General features: G+C 47.9%; 1 protein-coding gene across 7 annotated transcripts in view; it reads right to left on the bottom strand.

The window, feature by feature from the left end:
* Positions 1-19,943: 19,943 nt before the first annotated feature.
* AUTS2 (activator of transcription and developmental regulator AUTS2) overlaps positions 19,944-25,289 on the bottom strand; it is a 1,103,469-nt gene continuing 1,098,123 nt past the window's right edge. For all 7 annotated transcript variants that reach the window (XM_078074510.1, XM_078074507.1, XM_078074506.1 and 4 more), the window contains one exon: positions 19,944-23,176. In XM_078074510.1, the coding sequence (XP_077930636.1) occupies positions 21,928-23,176 (1,249 nt within the window). In that variant the 3' untranslated portion in view covers positions 19,944-21,927. The remainder of the gene's footprint in view (positions 23,177-25,289) is intronic.

Genomic DNA, 25,289 nt, shown 5'->3' with positions numbered 1-25,289 from the left:
ATAAATCCTACAAAGATTCAGAGGTCTGCCACATCAGTAAAATTTCTTAAAGGACCCGTGGTCAGGGCGTACTGAGACATCCCACACCCCCACACTCCCATACCACTACCCAAGTAAAAACCAACTCTTTGCATCTTGCACTTCCCAACCACGAACAATAGATCATAAAGCCTCGTATACGACTGTTTAGGTCTAGAGGCAAAAAACGTACATCCAGAAATGTGGCTCTAGCCCATGTACTGGGTGTTCCAATGACTTCCAGCTCTGAGTAGGGCCCAGAGCAGGAAAGGGCTCTGCAACAAGCCCAGCCTGGACCACTCAGACCATGTATAATCTCGCCAATATGGTCTTGGAAATGTTGGTGATAGGAAAATATGCTGTGTGAAGTTTATGGCAAGCTCCAGGGAGGGAGTCATAATGTGACCTCCTAGTGTGGAAGCCAGGCCAAGCCATCTGCAGCCCCTGGGCCCTGGTGGAAATGGAGCATCTGTCCTTGGGGCACCAAGTGACCAGCATCAGAAATTCCCATCATGAACTGGGTGCTGTCAGACCCACCAAGCCATAGATAGGGTGGGCCCAGCAGCACTCACTATGAAGATGGAAATGGTACATACAGGATAATGCACAAGCAAGACCAGAAGATGTGAGTGAACAGCTCTAGAGCCCCCTCCCCACCCCCCCCGGCTCACACTTACGGTCAGGCTCCCTTTAGAACAGCTGACAGAGGATGAAAAAGCCTGAACTTAACTTACAGATGGGTCAGCTTAGTGTGTGGGTCAAAGCCCAAAAGGAATGGCCGTGGCCCTTAAGCCTCAGTCAGGAGAGTCCCTGAGACAGACTATAAAGTCCTCCCAAGGGCAGAGCTTGGGGAAGTGCTCCTCATCGTGTACTCAGTGTGGAAGGAGAGGTGGCCCAAGATTAGGACACACATGACTTGTGGGTGGTGGCTAATCGCCTGGCTGTCTGGTCAGGGTCTGGAAGGAAAAAAGATGGGGGACATGGAAATCCAGGGTAGAAGAATGGGAGTGGGTTTGAAACGTGATGATCTTTGTGACTCATGTTAATACCCCCACCAGAGGGGCGCCTGGCTGGCTCAAGTCGGTAGAGCCTGTAACTCTTCATCTCAGGGTTGTAAGTTCGAGCCCCACATAGAGTGTAGAGATTACTTAAAAATAAAATCTTAAAAAAAATACCCTCAAGAGAGCAGTTACCATGGAAGAAGCCCTAAACAACCAAGGAGACAAAATGAACAGTTGACATCAGCCAGCTTTGATCGTTGACGACCCCAGGTCTGGCACGGTAGCCACATGACCAGAGTGGCCATGGTGGAAAATGGAGGCTATACATGGGCCCTGCAGTGTGAGCGCACGGAGACGGAATACCCAACCTGTCAGTAACAGAGATCAAAGCCAGCCAGGCACTCTTCCTCTAGGAGACCAACTGGCCTCTGGATGCAAGCTGACTGCACTGATTAATCTAATTAAGCTGCAGAGATTGTTCTGACAGGAAAAGACCCATCCTCTGGATCTGAGGTTGCTCTTTCTGCCCGCAGGGCTTTAGCCGGCACCAGTAGCTAAAGACCTATGCAGCGTTTGATTAACCCACATGGGATCCCACGTAACTGCTCATCATACCAGACCCAGAGACCCCCTTTATAACAAAGGACGCCCCACAATCATGGGATCCACTGTTGTATCATGCATCGTACCACTCAGAGCTGCCAGCTCCATAGCGCTGGAACAGGCTATGGATGGTACATTTGACATGTCAGCTTAGAGGTGATGCTCTATGGTGGTGGGGTACCATTCTCCAGAACTCCATATACCTATAGAATCAAAGACCCTTATAATAAGGTACCACATGTCCAGTAGGAAGAATACATGGATCTGGGAGCCCAAGGGTGGAAGTATGAGTGGCCCCACAAACCATCACTCCCAGTGAACCTCTGTGGGACCTCACAACTCTGGGCTCTGCAAGATTAGACCCCCTGGTTTCCATAGGGGGCATGTTCTCAATAGGAGTACAGCGAGTGTCCCCCTCAACTATGAGCTATGACTACTGTCTGGGCACTTTGGCTCCTTACATCCAGGGACTAGTATCTTGGCATGGGTTATTGACCGTGATTACCTAGAAGAAGTATGCATGCTGTTACTCAGTGAGGACAGAAAATACGATGCAGGGCACCAGGTGATCCACTTGGGTACCTTCTGGTGCTCTTTGGCTCAAGTGTGACAGTAAATGAACAAGTAAAGCACCCTTGACCTGAGAAAGGCATGTTTACCAGGAGATTAGGGTCTGGTCATTTCATCATGAGTCCCACAGAGAATGGGGAAAGGAGAAAAGGGACAATGAGTATCACTTGGATCCAAACAGTGCAAGGGGTGGATATGGAGATGCTTCTTCAAAGAAGAAGGGTCCCCACTGTCAGCAAATGGGCCCCCGCTATGAGCTTCTTCAGGGTTTGCCTCAGCTTTATGGGACGTGTAGAACCTGAGAACTCAGGACACACCTTCCCAGGGCAGCCTGAATCTCATGACTGTTCAAAGCAGGGGTATAAAGACCTGGACATTTGAGATCAACACAGGATAATTCTGATCATCCCCCATAGGGATGACCAAGGTTTTATTGGATTGCATCAGCCCATTTCTCCCTCTGCCCAATCCTGCGTTTGCCTCTCTGCCTTCCCTAATAAGACTCTTGGCCTCCAAATTCAGTCTCAGCCATCTGTTTCCAGAGAACCCAACCCGAGACCATGCTGCAGTTGCATCCCATAAGAATCTGTTTCTAAATTGTAGTGCAATATACATAAGATTTACCATCCTAACCACATTGGTGGTGTTAAGTATATTCACATTTTCAGGCAATTAATCTCCAGAATTCTTTTAACTTGCAAAACTGAAATTCTATCCCTATCAAACAAACCCCCAGGCCCTGGCAAGCATCATTCGACTTTGTTTCTGTGAACATGGCTATTCTAGGTATCTCATATAAGTGAAATCATACAATATTTGTCTGTTTGTAACTGGCTTACTGCACTTGGCATAATGCCCTCCAGTGTCATACACATTATAGTAGGTGTCAGAATTCCCACCCTTTTTAATGCTGAGTAATATTTCATTGTATGCATACACCACATTCTGTTATCCATTTATCTGTTGATGGCATTTGGAGTGCTTTTATCTTTTGGCTATTATGAATCATGCTGCTATGAAATGGGTGCACAAATATCTCTTCAGGACTCTGCTCTCAGTTCTTTTGGTACATATCCGGAAAGTGGAATTGTTGGGTCATATGGCAATTCAGTCTTTAATTTTTTGAGGAGCTGCCATACTGTTTTCCACAGTGGCTGCACCATTTTACAATCTCATGTTAATGAGATGTGCACAATGGTTCCCATTGGTCTACAGCATTACTAACATTGACTATTTTCTGGGTTTTTGATAGTGGTCATCTTAATGGGCGTGAGGTGATACCTCCCTGTGGTTTGATTTTCATTTCCCAGATGATCAGTGATGTTGAGCATCTTCTTATGTGTTTATTGACCATCTGCATGTGTTCTTTTGAAGAAATGAATATTCAAGGCCTTGGCTCATTTTTTAATTGGGTTGTTTATGTTTTTTGTTGTTGGACTGTAAGCGTTCCATATATGTATGTATATTCTGGATTCAGATATATGATTTGCAACTATTTTCTCCCATTCTGCAAGTTCTTTTCACTCTGTTGATTGTGTCCACTGATGCACATGAGTTTTTTTTTCTTATTTTTATATACTCCAACTTAATCTATTTTTACATACTCCAACTTAATCTGTTTTTACTTTTGTTGCCTGTACTTTTGGTGTCATATCCAAAAAGTCATTGTCAAATCTAATGTCATGGAGATTTTCACTTATACATTCTTTTAAGAGTTTTATAGCTTTCACTTTATATTTAGGTCTCTGACCCACTTCAAGTCAATTTTGTATGTGGTGTGAGGTAAGGGTCCGATTTCATTTTTTTTTCAAAGATTTATTTATTTATTTTGAGAGAGAGAGCGTGAGCAGGAGGAAGAGAAAGGAGAGAATCTCCAGCAGACTCCCTGCTGAGTGCAGACCCCCCCCCCCCCCCGATGTGGGGCTCAATCCCATGACTCTGAGATCATGACCTGAGCCAAAACCAAGAGTCTGACGCTTAACCTACTGAACCACCCAGGTGCTCCCAATTTCACTTTTTTACATGTGGATGTCCATTTTTCCCGGCACCTTTCCTTTTCTTTGTTGAAAGACTATCCTTTTCCCATTGCATGGTTTTGTTGGCACTCTTTTTTTTTTTTTTTGGTTTTGGGGCACTCTTGTCAAAAATCATTTGACCATATATGTGAGAATTTATTTCTGGACTCTATTCTGTGCCATTGTCTGTCTTTATGCCAGCACACTGTTTTGATTGCTGTGACTTTGTAGTACATTTTGAAATCAGGAAATGTGAAACCTCCAAACTTGTTCTGCTTTAAGATTTTTTGGCTCTTTTGGATCACTTGACATTCCATATCAATTTTAGGACTTCTGTAAGTTTTGATATGTAATAATATTGTTACCATTTAGTTCACAATACATTCTAATTTATTTTATGTTTTTTCTTCTTTGACCCATAGGTCATTTGAAAGTGGACATCTTAATTTCCAGATGCTTGCGATTTTTCTATTTGTTTAGTATTATGAACTTAAATGCATTGTGGTCATAAGACATACTCTAGGGATACCTGGGTGGCTCAGTCAGTTAAGTGTCTGCCTTCAGCTCAGGTCATGATCCCAGGGTCCTGGGATTGAGCCCCGCATCGGGCTCCCTGCTCAGCGGGGAGTCTGCTTCTCCCTCTGCCTCCCCCTCTTGTTCATGCTCTCTCTTTCCCTCTCTCTCTCTCTCAAATGAATAAATAAAATCTTTTTTACAAAAAGACATAAATCTGTATGCTTTCAGTCCCTCGAAATGTATTGGTATTTGCTTTATGGTACAAAGCTATGGTCAACTATTGTTAATATACTTGACAATAACACATTTTCAGCAATTGTTAAATGTATACATACCCAGCTTGCTAGAGCAGTGTTCACCATGGAACTTAGTAAGATGCAATAAAGAGCAGGGATGTGGGTCCCTGGCATTCAACCTAGGGTGGCACAGAGATTGATCAGGCCACATATCAGACCAGTCCTGTTCCTGACATTTTTACAGGAAGAGTAAAATTAAAATGTCACCCCCATAATTCTCTTTGTTTTGATCAATAATTAAATCTTGACTTTGTAACAAAAATATGAAATTGCAGGGAATTGATCTGATCTCTTCAAATTGAAGATTTGCTGAGAAGTTTCTGGGCCTGTTTTCATTTTTATATTCAGTAAATAAATCTTTGTTTAAAAAATACATAATGTGTGACAAAATTAGTTGTATTTCTATATACTAGCAATGAACACTCCATAAAGGAAATAAAGAAAAGATTCCATTTTCAATTGTATTAAGAATAAAATACTTAGGAATCAGCTTATCCAAGGGAGTGTAGTACTTATACACTGAAGACCACAAAATATTGCTGAAGGACATTGAAGACTACCTAAATAAATGGAAAGACATCTTGTGTTCATGGATTGGAAGACTAACAATGTTAAGATGGCAATACATTCTAAAGTAATCTACGGAGTCAAGGAAATCTTTATTAAAATCCCAATAGCTTCTTCTGAGGAAATGAAAAAGTTGTTTATTTTTCTTTTTTTTTTAAGATTTTATTTATTTATTTGAGAGAGAGGGAGAGTACATGAGAGAGAGCATGAACAGGGGAGTGGCAGAGGGAGAGGGAGAAGCAGGCTCCCCGCTGAGCAGGGAGCCAGACGTAGGGCTCAATCCCAGGACTCTGGGATCACAACCTGAGCCAAAGGCAGAAGCTTAACTGACTGAACCACCCAGGCGCCCTGGGAAAATTGTTTCTAAAAGTAATGTGGGATTTCAAGGAAGCCCAAATAGAAAAACCTTGAGAAGGAAAACAAAACTAGAAAATTTACATTTCCCAATTTTACTACAAAGCTACAGTAATCAAAACAGTGTGGTACTGACATAAGGATAGACATATGGAATAATGGAATATAACTGAGAGTCTAGAAATAAACTCATATGTCTGTGGTCAGATGGTTTTTAAAAAGGGTGACAAAACAATTCAATGGAGAAAGATAGTCTCTTCAACAAGTGAGGCTGGAACAACTGGACATCCACAAACAAAAGAATGAAGTTGGACCCTTACCTCACACCACATCAAAATTAACTCAAAATGGAGGAGAGAGCTAAATATAAGATTTAAAATTATAAACCTCTTTAAGAAAACATAGGTGTAAATTTTCATGACCTTGGATTTGGCAACGATTTCTTAACTATGACACCAAAACACAAGCAACAAAAGAAAAATAGATTAAATTGAACTTTATCAAAATTAAAAACTTTTATAATTAAGGATGCTATCAAGAAGATGAGAACACGACCTACAGAATCGGTGAAAGTATTTGAAAATCATATTATCTCATAAGGGGCTGGTATCTAAACATATAAAGAACTGTAACAATTCAACACGAAAAAGACAACCCCATTTAAAAATTGGCTAAAGACTTGAATGGACATTTTTTTTTTTTTTTATAGATTTTATTTATTTACCTGAGAGAGAGAATGGGAGACAGAGAGCATGAGAGGGGGAGGATCAGAGGGAGAAGCAGACTCCCTGCTGAGCAGGGAGCCCGATGTGGGACTCGATCCAGGGACTCCAGGATCATGACCTGAGCCGAAGGCAGTTGCTTAACCAACTGAGCCACCCAGGCGCCCTTGAATGGACATTTGTAGAAAGGGATATACAAATGGCCAAGGAGTATGTGAACACACATTCAACGTCTTTAATTATTAGGAAAATGCAAATCAAAACCACTTCAATCCCACTAGGATGGCCATAATAATAACTTCTACTTTTTAAAAATTTTATTAATTATTTGAGAGACAGAGATAGCGAGAGAGAGCACAGGGGAGAGGGAGAAGCAGGCTCCCCGCTGAGCAGGGAGCCCAATGCAGGGCTCGATCCCAGGACCCCAGGATCATGACCTGAGCCGAAGGCAGATGCTTAACCGACTGAGCCACCCAAGCGCCCCCATAATAACAACTTTTAAAAGGAAAATAACAAATCTGTAAAGATATTGGAATGCTGTACATTGCTGGTGGGAATGAAAAAAGGTGCTTTAGAAAACAGTTTGATGGTTCCTCAAAAAATTAAGCATAAAATTATCATATGATTAAAAAAAATTGAAAGCAGGTGTTTAAACAAAAACTTGTACACATATGTTTATAGCAGTACTTTCCAATAGCCCAAATGTGGAAATAACCCAAATGTTCATCAATGAATGAACAAAATGTGTTATATCCACACAGTAGAATCTTATTCAGCCAAAAAAGAATTGGAATTACAGAAACAGGCTACCACATGAATGAGCCTTGGAAACATTATACTGAGTGAAAGAAGCCACACAAAAGAGCATATATTGTGTTATTCCATTTATATTAAATCTCTAGAATAGGTAAATCCATACAGATAGAAAGTAGATTTGTGGTTTCCAGGGAGAGGAAAGAATGGAGAGTGACTGCTTAATGGGTTTTCTATTTAAGGTAATAAAAATGTTCTGGAAGTAGTAGTGGTGGTTGCACAACAATGTACTTAATGTCACTGAATTGCATACTTTAAAATGGCCAAAATTATAAATTTTATGCTATGTGTATTTTTTAAATACACACAACCAAGAATGTGTGATAAAAGCTCTCAGGAAGTTAGCAATAAGGAGGAATTACCTTAACTTGATAAAGAGTATCTACAGCTATCAGAATACTTAATGGTGAAAGCCTGAGTGCTTTCCCCCTAAGACTGGGAACAAGGCTACTCTCATCATTCTTATTCAATGTAGTACTGGAACTTCTAGTCATTGAATACAGCAAGAAATAGAAATAAAAGGAACACAGGCAGAAAGGAAGAAATAAATCTGTCCGTATTTGCAGATGACACATTTGTCTACATAGAAAGGGTCGAGGAATCTACAAAAATCTTTTAGAATTAATATGTGAGCTCAGAAAGATCACAAGATACAACATCAATTCATAAAAATCAATCACATCTCTATATACTAACAATGAAAATACATAAACCAAAATTTAAAAAACAATATAATTTATAATCATATGAATAAAAATTATATCCTTAGGACACACTTAACAAAAATTTACAGAATCGGTATGTTGAGAATTACAGAATGCTGATGAAAGAATTAAAAAAAAATTTAACATATATTGCATTATTTGTTTCAGAGGTACAGATCTGTGATTCAACAGTCTTGCACAATTCACAGCGTTCACCATAGCAAAAAAAAAAAAAAAAGATAGCAAGAGGGGAAGAATGAAGGGGGGAAATTGGAGGGGGAGACGAACCATGAGAGCCGATGGACTCTGAAAAACAAACTGAGGGTTCTAGAGGGGAGGGGGTGGGAGGATGGGTTAGCCTGGTGATGGGTATTAAAGAGGGCACGTACTGAATGGAGCACTGGGTGTTATGCACAAACAATGAATCATGGAACACTACATCAAAAACTAATGATGTAATGTATGGTGATTAACATAACAATAAAAAATTTAAAAAAATTTAGAGAAGCATACCATGTTTATGGATCGTAAGACTCAGCATAATAAAGATATCAATGTCCGTCAGATTGTTCTATAAGTTTAACACAATTTCCATCAAAGTCCTAGCAATGTTTTTTGTAGACAGACTTATTCTAAAATTCATATGGAAGATTGTAAGTGGAATAATTACTCTACCCCTTTTGAGGCTTACTGTATAGTCCTAATAATCGAGAACATATAGAGGAAAACGAAGAACAAACAAAATCCAAACCCAGCAAAAAGAAGGATGTAATAGATTAGAAGAGAAATAAACGATATAGAAACTTAAAAAAAACAATAGAACAGATCAATGAAACGAGGAGCTGGCTCTTTGAAAAGATCAACAAAATTGATAAACCTCTAGGCAGACTCATAAAAAGAGAGAGAGAACCCAAATAAACAAAATCACTAATGAAAGAGGAGAGATAACAACCAATACCACAAAAATATAAACAATTGTAACATATTATGAAAACTTTTTTGCCAGCAAATTGGACAACTTAGCAGAAATGGATAAATTCTTAGAAGCATATAACCTACCAAAAATGAAGCAGGAAGAAATGGAAAACCTGAACAGACCAATTACCAGCAATGAAATTGAATCAGAAATCAAAATACTCCCCCCAGAAAAAGTCCAGGACCAGAAGGATTTAAAGGTGAATTCTACCAAACATTTAAAGAAGAGTTAATAGCTATTCTTCTCAAAGTATTCCCCCCACAAAAAAAAGAATAGGAAGGAAAACTTCCAAATTCATTCTATAGGGCCAGTATCAAAACCAGATAAAGACATCACCAAAAAAGAGAACTACAGGCCAATATCTCTCATGAATATAGATGCAAAATCCTCAACAAAATAGTAGCAAACCAAATCCAACAATACATTAAAAACAATCGTACACTGGGGCACCTGGGTGGCTCAGTTGGTTAAGCATCTGCCTTCAGCTCAGGTCACGATCCTGGGGTCCTGGGATCATGCTCCCTGCTCAGCGGGCAGTCTGCTTCTCCCTCTCACTCTGCCCCTCCACTCTGCTTGTGTTCTCTCTCTCTCGCTCTATCTCAGATAAATAGATAAAATCTTTAAAAAAAAAATTGGCAATGAGAGGTCACTATATAGCAATAGCATAGGTAAAATAAAAAAAAACAGTAACAACACCAAATGCTGGTGAAGGTGCTTAAAAACTAGGTCACTGATATGGTGCTGGTAGGAATGTAAGATGATACAGCTACCCTGGAAAACAGTTTCCCACTTTCTTGAAAAACTAAAATGCAGCTACCATATGACCCATTGTTGAGAACTTAACACACATGCACAGGTGAGAATGACTAAAATTGGGACATGTGAGCAGGATTGGTGGGTTGAATTGGTGTCAATATCTTGGTTGTGATATTGTACCATAGTTTTGCCAAGTGTTAGCACCGAGAGCAACTGGGCAGAACGTGTATGGGATCTCTCTGTATTCTTTCTTAAGCTATATGCTACCCTACAATGATCTCACAAAACATTTCAGTCTGAGCAATGTGTGACGTTGAGTTTGCAAATTGTATAGAGATTGTGCTTGATAGATTTCTGCCCTTTCATGCTTTCCTAGCTTTCAAAAGTTAAACAAACTTTCTTTGAATATGTTTCTCATTTTTTTCCCAGTTTTTTTTTTTTCTTTCATGGGTTCCACTTTTGCATTTTCTATTTTCATCATGAAGTTGACTTGAACTTACTCTCGATGGTCAAATGCAGGGATCAGCGAACTGTGGCCCACAAGCCAGATCTGGCTCACCCTCTGCTTTGAAAAGTTTTACTGTAATTCAGTCTGTTCATTCATTTCCATATTGTCCACAGTTGCTTCCCTGTTGCAATAGCTGAGTTGAGAGGTTGCAACAAAGACCTACGGTTCATGAAGCCTAAAATATTTGTTCTCTGGCCCTTTCCAGAAAAAGTACACTGACCCCCTGACCTAAGGGATTGAAGAATAAAATGTAATTTTATTTAAAACATACAAAATGTTTCCACCAAGAGAGTAAAGAAAATATTTAAAAATTAAAATATATTTTGCATATTTTAATTACTTATAAAAATTCAGAATTACCTCTTAAAGGAGAAAATATAAATGATACTTAGTGAATATCCAAGTTCTATATTATATAAAAATTATTTAAATCATGCTGTTTTATTCAATAGTGCCATTTGATGTTCTAAATATTATTAAATATTTTATACAGATATAACGATGAGCAAATCTAATGTTTGTTATCAGTGTAAGGAATCAGTATTATGCTTCATTCTTGTTACATCTGGTCTCACGTATATAGAAATTTAAAAGTAATAATAACTGTGGGGCACCTGGGTGGCTCAGTCACTTAAGCATCCGACTCTTGATTTCAGCTCAGGTCGTGAGCTTAGGGCTGTGGGATCGAGCCCTGCGTTGGGGTCCACGCTCAGCATGGAGTCTGCTTGCAATCTCTCTCTCCCTCTCCCTCTGTCCCTACCCTGCTCTGCACTCTCTCCATCTCTCTCTCTCTCTCAAATAAATAAATACTGTTAAAAGAGTAATAATAGCTGTATTATTGCAAAATCCTCCTCTGCTGCTACACGCACACAGTTGTGAGCGTTTCACTAACTCGTGAGTTTATCAAGAACCGTGAGCTAGAACAGCAAGGCAAGCGAGCCGTTGGAAGCCCAGCTCCGGGAGACGACACTGCATAGGCGAGACTCCACTATATCAAGGCCATCTTGAGAGGAAGGGTTTGACACGTTAATTAAATAGTTTCTTTCTTTTCTCCAAGGGCGCCCACCACCCAAAGCCTCCCCGTTCTCTGTCTTCAATGCGGGTACGGAGCAACCACAGCCATTATGGTGCTCAGAAGCTAGACTGCTGTCCTGAGGTCCCAGGACAAGGGGTGTGGACAAGCGAGTCCCTGGGGCCTGGGGGGGTGGGTCCTGAGAGGATGGTGGGGGGAGAAGGAGCTGTCTCAAGGCAGTGGGTGCAGCCAGCTCCCAAGTGACAGAGATAAATGTGTGTGTGTGCACGTGTGCGTGTGTGTGCATGTGTCCAGGGAAAGGGCCTCTTGCCCGAGTCCAGCAACGATACAGGCAGGGTCAGGCTCCTGGACGGAGCCCCTGACCTTGGGCAGTGGGGCTTTCAGACTCCTTCCATGGAGTCAGCAGGGGCCAGGATCCAACAGCACCAGGACGTGGCAGGACCATGGCTCCAGTGGGCGTTCCTGGTTTGGGGAGAGGGTCTCGGTCCTTCCCCGGGGGAGAGGCAGGCTGGGGTCTGTGCCTTGTAGTTTCCAGGACCGATGCGTTGAGCACTGGGCCTGAGCTGGTTGCCGGGAGCTTCGTGGGAGGCCGTCTCCCCTTCCAGAACCAGCCAGCAGGAATCCGTGGTGGACGGTCAAACCCGACCCCTTGGGCACGAGTCTCCCGGGAGAGGGGGGGAAACAGGACCTGCAGGAGCATGAGGGCCCACCTGAAGTTGCTGACTGTGGCCGGGTTTTGTTGGGGGGCCGGAACCGTGCTTCCCCAGGGCCAGGTGGGCCCGTGTGCCGGGTGGTTCCACAAAGTGACGGGGGAGCAAGCGTGTGGGAAGGAGGGCAGTGGGGAACGAGGATCCAGGGGGCGGTGGGCCAGGGCGTGACCACCAGGACGAGGGTCAGAAGGGGCGGTGTTGACAAGTCAGGAGGAGGGATGACCCCAGAGCCCGGGGTGAGGCCACCGGTAAGGACTATAACAGAAGCGTGTTGACCAGAAGGACGGAGGGGCAGGGAGAGGTTCTCAGAGCAAGGCGACCTTGCTGTTCAGGCCAGAACGAGAGGATGTGGGGGGGAACCACCCTCTTTTACAGAGCCGCAGGGGCCCCCTGCTCCTCCTGGTGAGCAGGGGGGAGAAGGGAAGGCCCAGAGAAGAGCAGATGGAGAAGGGGGTGTGTGCGAACATGACCAGAGGACCAGGGGAGGGTGGGCAGTTGGGCTTGGGGCTGAGTGAACCAGAGGCCGAGGAGATGTCTGCCCAGGTCCAGGGCAGAGGGGGTTGCTGAGGCTCTGAGTGGGGGTGGGGAGATTCAAGGTCTTGCCCTTCGGGACTGTCTCTTGACCCCTGCGGGTGTAGACAAGGAGGCCACGAGGGGATAAAGGCATGAGCGCCCCAGGGGGATGGAAACCTGCAGAGGGGCCACGGATGCCCAGAGGCGACCTGAAGCCCCCCCGCGGGAGCCCCCACTGGGCCTCTGGAGAGGTGAATGGAGGCCGCGGGGTTTAGATCCTGCGGCTCTGCCTCATGTTCCTGGATGTCTACGTGGGGCTGCAGCGGACACAGGATGCCTACGGGATGCAGGCGTGTGGAACCGTCAGGGCTTGGCTTCCCTGACGCGTGGAATCTACCCTCCCTGGCACCAGATTACTCTCCCCGAGGCTTCACCTACAAAAGGTTCGATAGTGCCCAGCTGCTCACAGGGCAAAGCCTAAAGTCTTAGCATGTGAGTCCCCTAGTCCCGGGCCCCCCAAAGCCTTTCTGGATTTGGCTATCGGGCTCCTTCATGTGATCTTTTGCACTTCCCCGTTTTTATCTTGGCATTTCCTTTCTTCCTTGACCGTCCGCAAATAAAATTCTACCCCGCCACATCAACATCGCCTGTTGGAACGGAGAGACCTTGGAAGTTTTGCCCGTAAAGTCTCACGGTTTGGCCTTTAGCAGGACGTCAGGAAGAAGACAGTGATGCGCTGGGGCGCCTGGGTGGCTCAGTCGGCTAAGCGGCTGCCTTCGGCTCAGGTCGTGGTCTCAGGGTCCTGGGATCGAGCCCCGCATCGGGCTCCCTGCTCCGCGGGAAGCCTGCTTCTCCCTCTCCCACTGCCCCCAGCTCATGAACGCACCTTCTCTCTCTCTCTCCTAATAAATAAATAAAATCTTAAAAAATAATAATTAAAAAAGACAGTGACGCATCTCCCACCGACTGGGGATTCTCAGGAATAGAGGCCATATTATAAGGGCCTCCCAGCGGTGAAGGGGGGTTCGGGGGAGCTCAGGAGTGCAGGCTGCAGCAGAACCTGGCTGAAATGGGGGGGCTTGGAAAGGCCTTCCCGAGAGGCCACCTCCCTCCGAGCTTCCCAACCAAACCTCGGCACTGTTCATACCACGACTCCTGCCCATGACTGTCCCGGTTAACTTGTCACCTGGTTGTCTTTCCCTGGCCCATGGGACTCCCTCCACGTGTGTCCAGTGTCCATCTGGTCCACAGCCACGGACAGAGGCAGGAGTCTTTGCTGCTGTCGGGGGTGTGGAGACGGCAGCGGGCGGCATCCTCAGTTGCGTTATGACAGACCCACCGGGGTGAGGACTGTCAGAATGGATGAAAATCCTGTTACAGGGGAATGCTCGTTTATGACTGCCAAAGGCTGTCGCTTCACCGTCCGGAGCTTGGGTTCTGTTTGAATAATTAGATATGAGAACACTTTGTTTTCAAGAACTTCCTTATCAACCATCTGCGCGGATCCAGTCACGCACTGCTCCGTGATGTGGCCTCACGTGGAAGGAACCTGCGCGGAGGGGGCCGCAGACAGCTCAGGGCACGTGGCCCCTCGGGGATGAGGGCTCTGTGGGGTCAGGACTTCTGGTTGGCCTACGGAAAATTTCTGCATTCTAGAATCGTTCTGGGCCAAATCCAACACGTCCAGGGCTGCTTTGGACCACACGAGCCACTATTTTTTTTTTTTTTTTATCAACCTTTGATGTACAGACTTGGATTAATCATAATCCTTGGTTCATGGCATATTCTCATCATTGAGCTGTGCACAATCCTCCTTTGTTCCTTCCCTCCCTTCATTCCTCCCTCCCTCCCTTCCTTCCTCCCCTCCCTCCTTCCTCCCTCCGGTCCTTCCTTCCTCCCTCCCTCCCTCCCTCCCTCCCTCCCTCCCTTCCTTCCTCCCTCCCTCCCTCCCTCCCTCCCTCCCTCCCTTCCTTCCTCCCTCCCTCCCTCCCTCCCTCCCTCCCTCCCTTCCTTCCTTCCTTCCTCCCTCCCTCCCTTCCTTCCTCCCCTCCTTCCTTCCTCCCTCCGGTCCTCCCTCCCTCCCTCCCTTCCTCCCTCCCTCCCTCCCTCCCTCCCTCCCTTCCTTCCTTCCTTCCTCCCTCCCTCCCTCCCTCCCTTCCTTCCTCCCTCCCTCCCTCCCTCCCTCCCTCCCTTCCTCCCTCCCTCCCTCCCTCCCTCCCTTCCTTCCTTCCTTCCCTCCTTCCTTCCTCCCTCCGGTCCTCCCTCCCTCCCTCCCTCCCTCCCTCCCTCCCTTCCTTCCTCCCTTCCTTCCTCCCTCCCTCCCTCCCTCCCTCCCTTCCTCCCTCCCTCCCTCCCTCCCTCCCTTCCTTCCTTCCTTCCTCCCTCCCTCCCTTCCTTCCTCCCCTCCTTCCTTCCTCCCTCCGGTCCTCCCTCCCTCCCTCCCTCCCTCCCTCCCTCCCTCCCTTCCTTCCTCCCTCCCTCCCTCCCTTCCTTCCTCCCTCCCTCCCCCCCTCCCTCCCTCCCTCCCTTCCTTCCTTCCTCCCTCCCTCCCTCCCTCCCTCCCTCCCTTCCTTCCTCCCTCCCTCCCTTCCTTCTTTCCTTCCCTCCTTCCTTCCTCCCTCCGGTCCTCCCTCCCTCCCTCCCTCCCTCCCTCCCTCCCTTCCTCCCTCCCTCCCTCCCTCCCTCCCTTCCTCCCTCCCTCCCTCCCTCCCTTCCTCCCCTCCTTCCTTCCTCCCCTCCTTCCTTCCTCCCTCCGGTCCTCCCTCCCTCCCTCCCTCCCTCCCTCCCTTCCTTCCTCCCCTCCTTCCTTCCTCCCTCCGGTCCTTCCTTCCTCCCTCCCTCCCTCCCTCCCTCCCTCCCTTCCTCCCTCCCTCCCTCCCTCCCTTCCTCTCTCTCTCCTCCTCCCCTCCCTCCCTCTCTCTCTCCTCCCTCCCTTTTATTTCAGGCAACCAGTGTGCAGCCCCCGGAATCTCTATGGGCCTCATTACAAGGAAGTGTTAAGGGGTAAACGATGTCCCTGCAATTGTTTTTTCTACGTGTCATTAACTCAGGACGCCTTTTCTCCGTGGTGACCAGGTTATGGTGCAGGCTCTCGCGGGGGACTGCCTGGGTTTGGATCTAGGTGATGCACCCGCATGCGGGCAAATTACTTCATCTGTCTGGGCCTTGCTTTCTTACTTGTCCGATCGGGGTTGTACCTTGTAAGGCCTTTGAAAACATCCAGGGGAGATAATGCATGTTAAAAGCATTAGAACGGGGCGGCTGTGTCACTGCTAAGGGGAGGCAAGCCTCCCTGCTTCGTTCATGCTGTTAGGGACACATGAATTAGCGACAGCACACCAAGTGAGGAATCAGGAAGCCGAAAATGCCTTTTCTGGCTCAAACAGGGTTACGACCTCTCTGTGATCCAGCAGGATCATGGATCAGGCTGGAAAGTCAGAGAGAACACAGCTTCTCCTCTGGGATCATTTTCTGTTACCCGATGGTTCTTTCGGCAGCTTTTGGCTAGAACTTTCCCCCTTGACCTCTTCCCATGGTCTGATCCAGTTGGTTCTCACACTTGATTATGCGTCAGAACCACCTGGAGGGCTGGGTCAAACACACGTCACCGGGCCTCAGAGTTTCAGATTCAGGAGGTTGGAGGGAGGGGGCTGAGACTTAGTATTTCTCACAAGTTCCCAGGTAGCGCTGCTGCTGGTCCAGGGACCACACTTTGAGAAACACTAGCCTAGGCAATTAACTATGATGGGGGACGCAGGGCAGTCAGGGGAGGCTTCCTGGAGGCGAAGGCCTTTGAAGTGAACCTCCTTGTAGCAGATGAAGAGACAGCGGCGGGAACAAAGACACAGAGGGGCCGGTGTGAGCTGGGGGAAGGCACGGGGAGGTGAAGCCGCCAGGCTCCCAGCCAGGGCCAGGTGGGGAGTCCGGGCTCCGCCCTGGTGACCTCTTGACGTCTGGGACGGCTCTGGAACCCAGGACCCCTGTGAACAGAGCCGGCAGCCGCGTGAAGGGTGGTTTAGGGAGAGGGAACAGCTGCGGGACAAGACAGCCCGGCCTTGCTCCTCAGCCCAGTGTCTTAGCATCCTTTAAAACCTGGATGAGTCCTTCCATGATCTTATTTTCAAACTAGGGACTGAGACCTGTGATTCCCAAAGGCGCAGGATGAGGTAGTGGGTTGTAGCCACGTTAAAAAAAAACACACACACAATGAATTAGAAGAGAATGGAATAAAAAAAAGAAGGACCTCATTGAATACCTCACAAGGGTATTCAATCAAACCTGCTTCAGGCTTATGGTTTGTGGGGGTACCGCACGGTGACGTACGTGGGAAAGGTGTGTGCGGGCCAGGGCTGTGCAGTCATGGGGTTCGCCCCGGCCTGGGGCATCAAGCACAGGGCCTTCCCTGGACACACACCGTTCAGGCCCTGCCCTAGGGGACAGCAGAGAAGATGAGGCCTAAGGTCCCCCAGAACAGGAAGGGCTGAGGGGAAGCCTCCAGAAGGAGGGGTCAGTGTGAAAGGAAGCGCTCGGGGCACGCGTTCTGGAGGTGGCTGAGTCTGACCTTGCAGGTGGCTCAGATTCTGACCCCGGGGCCTTTTGGGGAGAGGGGAGAGACCCTGCCGACCAACAGAGAAGTTGCCAAGACGCACCGGGAGTGGGGCAAATGAAGGTTTAAAAAGGAACCCGAGGCCCAACATAGATACAGAATCCAAACAGAGCTTGAAGAGCCTTAAGTATCATCAGCCGACACATTCAAGTTACAGAAGAGGAAACAGAGGCCTGTCGGTCCCCCAGCCTGTGCCCGCCTGGGACGTGAGTGTGGGCTCTGAAGGCTTCTGGTCCCGTGCTCTTCTGGGCCATGCCGTCTCCAAATGCAGGCTCAGAGGCTGAACTCCAGCTTGTGTCCCTCGGAGAGTCAGGGAGCGCTTTGGGTAGGAGAGTGGGTCGAGACCCCAGTGACCCTGCCCTAGCTCCCCTCCCCAGGCCGGGCGAGAAACACTGGGGCTGAGTCAGGAACCACGGAGCCACCAACCCACTCTGTTTGGGTCCCGCCAAATTCGGCAAGAATTTCTAGGACACTGTAATTGGGACTGAGTTTGCAAAAAAATAAGTAAGGTGACTTTGTCTTTTGTGTGGGCCGTTCTCTATCCAGTCTATACTTTCTACCGGCTCTGGGCCTGCACTCCCCACAACTCGAGTCAAGCCGGGGTACACTGGGCTCACAACCTGCATGTCTTTAGGCCTCGCTATGTTCAGAAGGTCTCATTTTATATGTTAAGAAATGGTTCCAGAGAGGCTGTGATTCGGGGTCACTGCGAGCGGAAGGCCCAGGGGCGGCTGCGGGGCTCCCTGACTCCTCGTCCAAGCTCCTTAGCGGAAGCTTTCAGCAGCTGGAAGGTGAGATGCTACACCCTTGCTTTGAACTTGCCCGAAGGCCAAAGTTAGGCCGGCCAGCAGGTCACGGTGTGGGACTGTCTTTGAGGATGTGATTTCCTATCCAATAAAAAGCCCTATTCTACTAAAAGAAAACTTCCCAATGTCCAAGAAATCGCTCCGAACTTTATAGGACAATATGATGGGAAGTTTACAAAAAGAACGTGCAAGAGCCCACGTCACCTTTACTGACCCGTTTTCCTTCGGCTGATTGATTTCAATGCCGCGGAGGCCTCGTGGGGTCTTCGGCGTGGACCCATGCTCCCAAGAAGGTCTTGAACACCCCCCGCCGAAGAGCCAAATCCCGTCCCATGCGGCTTCTTATGCTAGGAACGTACGCAACATCAACAGTCACATCTGATTTCCTCTCCTCCACCTTGATTGAGGCAGAAGGAAGATAAACAGGGAACGCTGTTGCGAATATCCATCCAAAATGGTAATTATTGCATCATTATATTCGCTACTTTACTTGTCATGTACCATTAGAAGGGTACCAAGATCACTGTCAGTCAAAGACGGTGGAGATAATTGGAGCGTCTATAGGTTAGCAGGAAATCAAATTGGTGCTAGTCCCCATCAATGCCGGGATGCTGAACGTAATTAGAGGGAAAATATGCAAAGGTGGAGATGAAGAGAGCCCCAGGGATTCGATACCATGACTGATTTTGAGAGTTTGACTCTTCTACGTTCTGACATTGCAGATGGGCCGGGCATGGTGCACAGTGAGTGGGAGGCAGGGAGGCCTGCCAGGCTCGCACATCAAGATGCCGCAGAGCTTGGGGCGGGCGTGGGGCAGGGTCCCGAGAACTGCCTGATTTGGGAAAACACTGTTTGTCGTGTTTTCCGATCCACTCGTTTTTCTCCCAGTTATGTTCTCCAGTCTGGGAGGCGGGCGTTAACGGGAGAGCAGAGCTGAGAGAAGTGGGTCTCTATGGCTCTGCCCACCATCAGCTTTCCAGGCCTGCAAGCCTGGGTCCCTTGACCAGCACGGTCTCCCCGTGCCCCGCCGCCCCCCGTGTGGGGGAGTCCACGGTGCTCCCCGGCCACAAACGCCGAGCCCACGTTGCTGGTCACTTCTGCGTCTAAGCCCCGGACAGCAGCTGTCTGCATCCCGCTAACCTGGGCCGCTTCCGTGCCTTCCCCGAAAGAGAACAAACACCAATCCAAACAAGTCTCATCCAAACAGCAGTTTCATGAGGTCGACACAAGAAAAATGAACAGTTTTTTACATCTTGAAAAAACAACAGATTTTAGAGGACGGGGCGGGGTGGGGGGCAGTCACGTCTGCAAACCGATGGGGGAGAGGCCAGGTCATTCAATGAGACACAGAGAAAAGCAGAGACAGGAAGAAAATACCGGGAAGGTCTGGAAGTAACATACAACTGACCGAGTCCACAGACTGAAACGCCAAGGAACGAGCAAGCAAAGACTGTCGTCAAAGGCCCCAAAATCAGATGTGTCATCAGCGCGGATGAAGTGAATTGCGGAGCTCTGAGGCGGGCCTGTCCCCCCCTCCCCGCCACGCCCCCCCCATCACCTGCAAGATCCACAAGTCCCTTCCCGTGACTGAACAGTGTTTTGCTCAGACCATCCCAGAAATAAAAAAATGAAAAGAACGTAAGATTCACAACTGATGGTGCGGGGCACAAAGGTTTACAGAAACGAATCGGCGGGTCGCTAACCGCTTTAGGTAGGGCAACCGGCCCCCGCAGGTCAGCCTGGCGTCCTCGCTCGGGCTGGGTTCAAGACGTGTCTTTCCGAGAGCCCGGTCTTGCAAGTGTGGCTTCTTCCCTAAGGTAATGATGGCCATCGCACACACACAAGCAGCTGGAAGCTTGGTTCACATTTTTTAATAACATGGCACAGTTTACATTACACAAGAAGGCTCCACCGATGAGAACATGCTGAAGAGTCAGTCGGTTTTCACGTGTCTTTTCACATAGGGTCTAGAAAGGACTTTATTACATACAGGATAAACAGCAAAAAGTTCTGTATAGAACAATCTCTTTACAATACTGAAAACTACCACTACAGTTCCAGTGTTCATATCCCTCGGATTTTTTTTTTCTTTTTAAGTTGTTGTCTTTAAAAAAAAAAAAAAAACGAAAAAACAAAAAAACCAAACAAACAAAAACAAAAACAAAACAAAACAAAATAACCACTGCACAACATCTGGAGTTCACAAAATCTGAAGCTCACCACTAAACCTTCAGTTTACTACTAAAATAGATCTCTCTGCTTATTAGAAACAATGGTCTGTAGTTAACTTTTTTTGTCTTTTTTGCAAAAACAGGATAACAACATCAGATAGCACTTTAATATACTAGAAGACCCAATGGAACTAATTTTATTTCATACATATATTTTACAGTCCAGTAGACAAGATATAGTGTTATTTCTCTGCTAGTAAAGTCATATTCTCTCCAAATATGTAGACAAGAGGCTTAATGTATTATAAAAGTATTATGAAGACACATTAAGGTTGATGCGAACTTAAAAACCACACGCACACACAAGACTTTTGTCTCCGCCGCTGTTCGCCCTCTGGGACTCTCCATGGCGGCGCCCCATCGACCTGTTGCGGCTCTTCCCAGACTTTCTTACCAATGGGAGCCCAGCAAGCCACATGAGCAGATGCGCCGCCTTCGATCCACCAGTTACCGAGGACAGTGAAAAACATATCCATCATCTGAGAAAACGCGAAGCTTTCTTTCAGGATTTGTTTGGGTGTAACCACCTCTCGTTACCAAACGAGGAGGGTGTGTACAGATAGGGACTAGGACACACTAAAAAAAAAGCATGGCTCCCACATGAGGTGTGTGTGAAATCACGTGACTGATGGTGACGAGATGCTTGGCGGCCTGTCTGTGTGTCCCCTGATTTTGGCATCTGACAACTCCCATCCTCCCCTGGCACTGGCTGTCCTGCCCTTGGTCTGCCCCCCCTCCCCTCCCCACCCCACCCCCCACCACCGCGGCCCACAAGCGACAACTTCGGAAGCCAAGTTTTCAGCCTGGGGTCCGATTTGCAAAATAGGAGGTTCCTCCGTTTGGAAAAACAAGCAAGGAAAACAGAGTCATATCACGTAAGCGCTTGTTCAGGGAAAATATGACCTTAAGTATGTTGTAAATGGATTTGAAAAGGCTCCTTTGAGTCAGGAGGGCTTTCGAGAGAAGCCCTAACATTCATTGCATAGTTGAAGGGTTTAGCTGTCTAGAACGATATATGGGAACACAGCCACAGCCGACCGCGCTCGCTCATATTAAGTTTGCAAATAGCACATTTTAAGAAGTATTAATGTATTATGTTACTTACTCTTTATCTATTTACATTTGTACAAAGTAAAGCTTTCATCTTACCCTTTGCATATATGAACCATTAGCTCACGAAGCAATGTTTTTTTTGTTTTGTTTTTTTTTTACATAACTATGTACACGGCCTTCCCTTCTTTCCGAAGGAGCCCCGCACGCTGCCTCGTGCGCACCTGCTGTTGCTTTCTCCCCAGTTACTGCCGCGTCGGTGTGTGTCTGTCATCTTCACTGTTTTGGTTCAAATCAAAAAAGTTTTATACGAGAAACCAAAAGAGTTGGGGACATGAGAACATAGGACTTGGCTAAAAGATCTGAAAAATTTCAACATATAATATACAAAAACCATTTCAAAATCTGCACTGAGTCTATACATTTTTTACAAGGGGAGGAGGCAGGGGCGCGTGGCCCCCAGTCTGTGGTAGTGGTCCGTTCTCTCTCTCTCTCTCTCTCTCAAGTCTGCGTCGTGTCGGTGTAGAGCTTCTCCTTCCTCTCTCGGGTCCTTCTCTCCTTACCGAGCTTCAATATCCTTCAGAGTGTGGGAAGGAGGCCTCTCCCTCATCTCTGCTGACAGAGGAGTAGTCCTTCGGGGCGAGACGGGGCGGCCCCCCAGCGTGGAGATGAGCGGCGGGGGTGCGCTGAGCGCGGCCGTCGGAGGGGTCTTGTTGAGCAGTCCGTTCTGGTGCCCCGCTGTGGGGCTGATCCGGGGGTAGTGCATGCTGGGGAGCCCTGGGGTGATGAGGCCGGGGTGCGGCAGGTGGCCGTCCAGGGAGGCGGGGTGCACCGAGTGGAGCCGCGTGTGCTCATAGTCTTCTCTGAGCATGTGCAAGCGCTCCCGCTCGTCCAGGTGCGCCCCGCGCTCGTGTTCCCGCCGAGGGTCCACGGACAGAGGGTGGTGGTGGTGGTGGTGGTGATGGTTGTAATCGTGAGGCTCCCTGTCCCTGAAGGAGCGATCGGCTTCGTACAGCCGGGGAGTCGAGAGACGGTGGAGAGGGTCGTTCCTTAGCAGGAAGTCCCTGCCCAGCGGGTCTCTCCGGTGAATGTCAAGTTCTCGGTAGGGATCCCTCAAAGGGTCCCGTATGGGGTCCCAATGGAAAGAAGGGTACGGGAACCGCTCTCCGCCCGGGATGGGACTGATGCCCATGAAAGGAGTCATCATGCGAGTCCTGTCCAGGCTGCTGATGCTGTTCATGGGGTGAATGCCCGTCACCCCCACCGTCATGGGCATCGATGCCAGGGGCCCCGGGTGCACACTGGACGAGGAGTTTGGAGGAGGCGCCTCCGAAGACCGGTGGGTCTGCGGGGCCTCCGGAGGCAGGTCGTGGTCTTCTTTGCGCTCCTCCTTCACCTTGACCTCCGAGCTCTTCTTGGGGTTCTCGTAGGCCGGCTCGCTCTTGCGTGGCTCGGCCTCGCGGCTCGAGGTGCTGTTGGGCCTGGCGCTCTCCACGACGGGGGTCCGCACGTAGGGCGATGGCACCCGGGCCAGCTGCTTGGCCTCTTCGCCCATGGCTCGCCCCTCGTGGCCGTGGCCGTCCTTCTCGGGCAGGTGGCCCTCCTTCGCCTTGTGCTCGTCGGCGGTCAGGTCCTTGCGGGATTCCGAGTGGTCTCTCTCCCTCTCTTTGGATTTGTCTTTCTCGCGAGCCTCAGTGTTCAAATGACCCCTGATCTGTTCAGTGGAGCTACGGTTATGTCCCAGGGTGCTCACCGGGAGGATAGGTGCTGGTGAAGGGTGGCTGGAGTGTCTTTTCTCAACGCTTTCCCTGAGGAAGAGAGAGAGAGAGAGAGAGAGAGAGGGAAACAGAGAAGCAAGTGAAACGGGGCTGCCGGCCTGGCAAGGGGCTGCCGATGAAATGGTGGTGTGAGAAGGACGGGCTCGGGTCTGGCTCCCGGGGTCACCGAGGCCGCTGGATGGGCCCTTCATACGGCAGAGCCAGCCACCCTGAGCCTATTCACCTAGATTTTAGAGGAAGCTCTACAGGGGTGAAGTGCTAGGGGTGAGGGGAGCGGGAGGGCCTGAGCAGGAAATAATTCTCTGTATGTAAGATCCACATGCCTCCATCAAGACCACAGATGAAGAGCTTTCGGCAAGTGGACGTGGACCAATGTGGTCAGCAACAGTGATGTGGCGATACAGCCCGCCTGTCTAGAATCCTAGGATCATTCAGTGTTAAGAAGAAAGCCTGAGCAGCCTGAACACGAAGACGACCTTTCTTCCACCTTCGTGATAGCCGAGACATGGGGAGGAAGGGTCTGACGTGAACATGATGGGAGCTTCAATCTCCGGACATCAGGACGAGCGACCCGTCTCAGAGTCAAGGATGCAGATTCAGAGCATCCTCCGAAGTGCAGCACGTGAGGGGGCTCTGAAGGGAAACCACAAGTTCAGGGCTCGTGGGTGGCAAACAGGGCTTTTACCTCAGGAAGGACAAGAAGGCCGTAATCCGAGAAGATGGAGAAAAGACAGTAGGAAAAGGGGGGTCCCAAGGCCTCAGGGGACAAATGGAGAACAATTTTAAGAGAATCTGGGAATGGAAATGTGGAAGAAGAATCTTAGGGACCTGTTTGGGATGGGGGCTGAAGAGTCTGGGGCAGAAGACACTGAGCACGGAATGACCACAAGGCAGACGGGACGAGGGAAGACAGGATCGGGCACGTGGCAGGGGCAGCCCCAAGACAGACGGGGCCGAGGTGAGGAGCAAGGCGCCTGGTTGGCTTGGCAGCTCACAAGGTGAGGGTGGCCGCGGCGAGAGAATCAAGGAGGGTTCCCCTACAAATTTGGTTTCTAGCCAACACGCAAGGCTAAGAAGAGGAGCATCTTCAAAAAGTAAGAATAAAAAAGAGTGTGTTTTATTAAGTTTCTGGACTTGAATCCAAAGGCCATTTTGACTCCATGAAGAAAGATGTGAAAAGGTTTGCTGCCACATCGTCTTCTCGTCAGTGACGGGCTGCCCAAAGAAAGCTCCCGGTCCAGGCGAGGCCCACCTCACTGTGGTGGTTTACCGCAGAGAGCTGAACGACATTAAGTGGTCCTCCCACTGGCTAAGAGTTTTAACATACTGTCTTGAAGGAAAAATGTGTCTTTTTCTTCTACAAGAGAGCAATCAGTTAGAATGATGACCTACGAGGAATACATACTAATCTGACACATTCAGCGTCTGAGAAGTTGAATTCTTTTAAATCACTAGCGTGCGTGCACACACACACGCCCCATACACAGTAAAGAAAAATGAAAGATTTGGCTCGTGTTTGAGACCTAAGTACCCAAAGGAGAGCGTTATTAGGGATTTTCTGTCAAACGTGTCTTGTCTTTCCCCTGCTTAGCAGTTTGTTCAAAAGGAAAATCGCCTACAGAAAGAAAACAGAAAGGGATACTTGCTTAAGAATGCCTGTGACATTCTTCAGAGAAAATAAGACATTTTCCTCTTTAAGGCGATTCTTTTTATAGGCATGGGTTACCAAGTACAGAGCTAAAAAAATGGTTAGTCAAATTAATTTACCCACTGGCAAAACAGAAACCCACACCAGAAATGCTTGCTGACGCTCTTCTGCATCTAGGTTAGCAAAATTTTATTTGTCATCTGTGAGCCCAGGATTGGAGTTTGAACAAAATTTGAGAAAAATATGATGAGACAATGCAAACGTGACTTTCTAAAAGCAAACAAAAAGAAAAAGAGAGAGAGAGAGAGACAGAGGAAAAAAAAAAACAACCTATGGATGATTTAATGGACTGCACGAACTTGAAAGCAAATATGGTATTGATTCATGCTGTGTGTGTTTGGTCCAGAGCTCCACCTCGCTGTCTCGGAGAGAAAGATTTATACTGGGATACACTAATGTTTGCAGGGTCTTCCGAGGTTCTAAGGGCGGATGTGC

This window comes from Halichoerus grypus, chromosome 6 (assembly GCF_964656455.1).
Source record: "Halichoerus grypus chromosome 6, mHalGry1.hap1.1, whole genome shotgun sequence".
NCBI lineage: Eukaryota > Metazoa > Chordata > Mammalia > Carnivora > Phocidae > Halichoerus > Halichoerus grypus.
The sequence above is the reverse complement of the archived record's forward strand: the minus strand, read 5'-3'. Positions and strand labels throughout refer to the sequence as shown.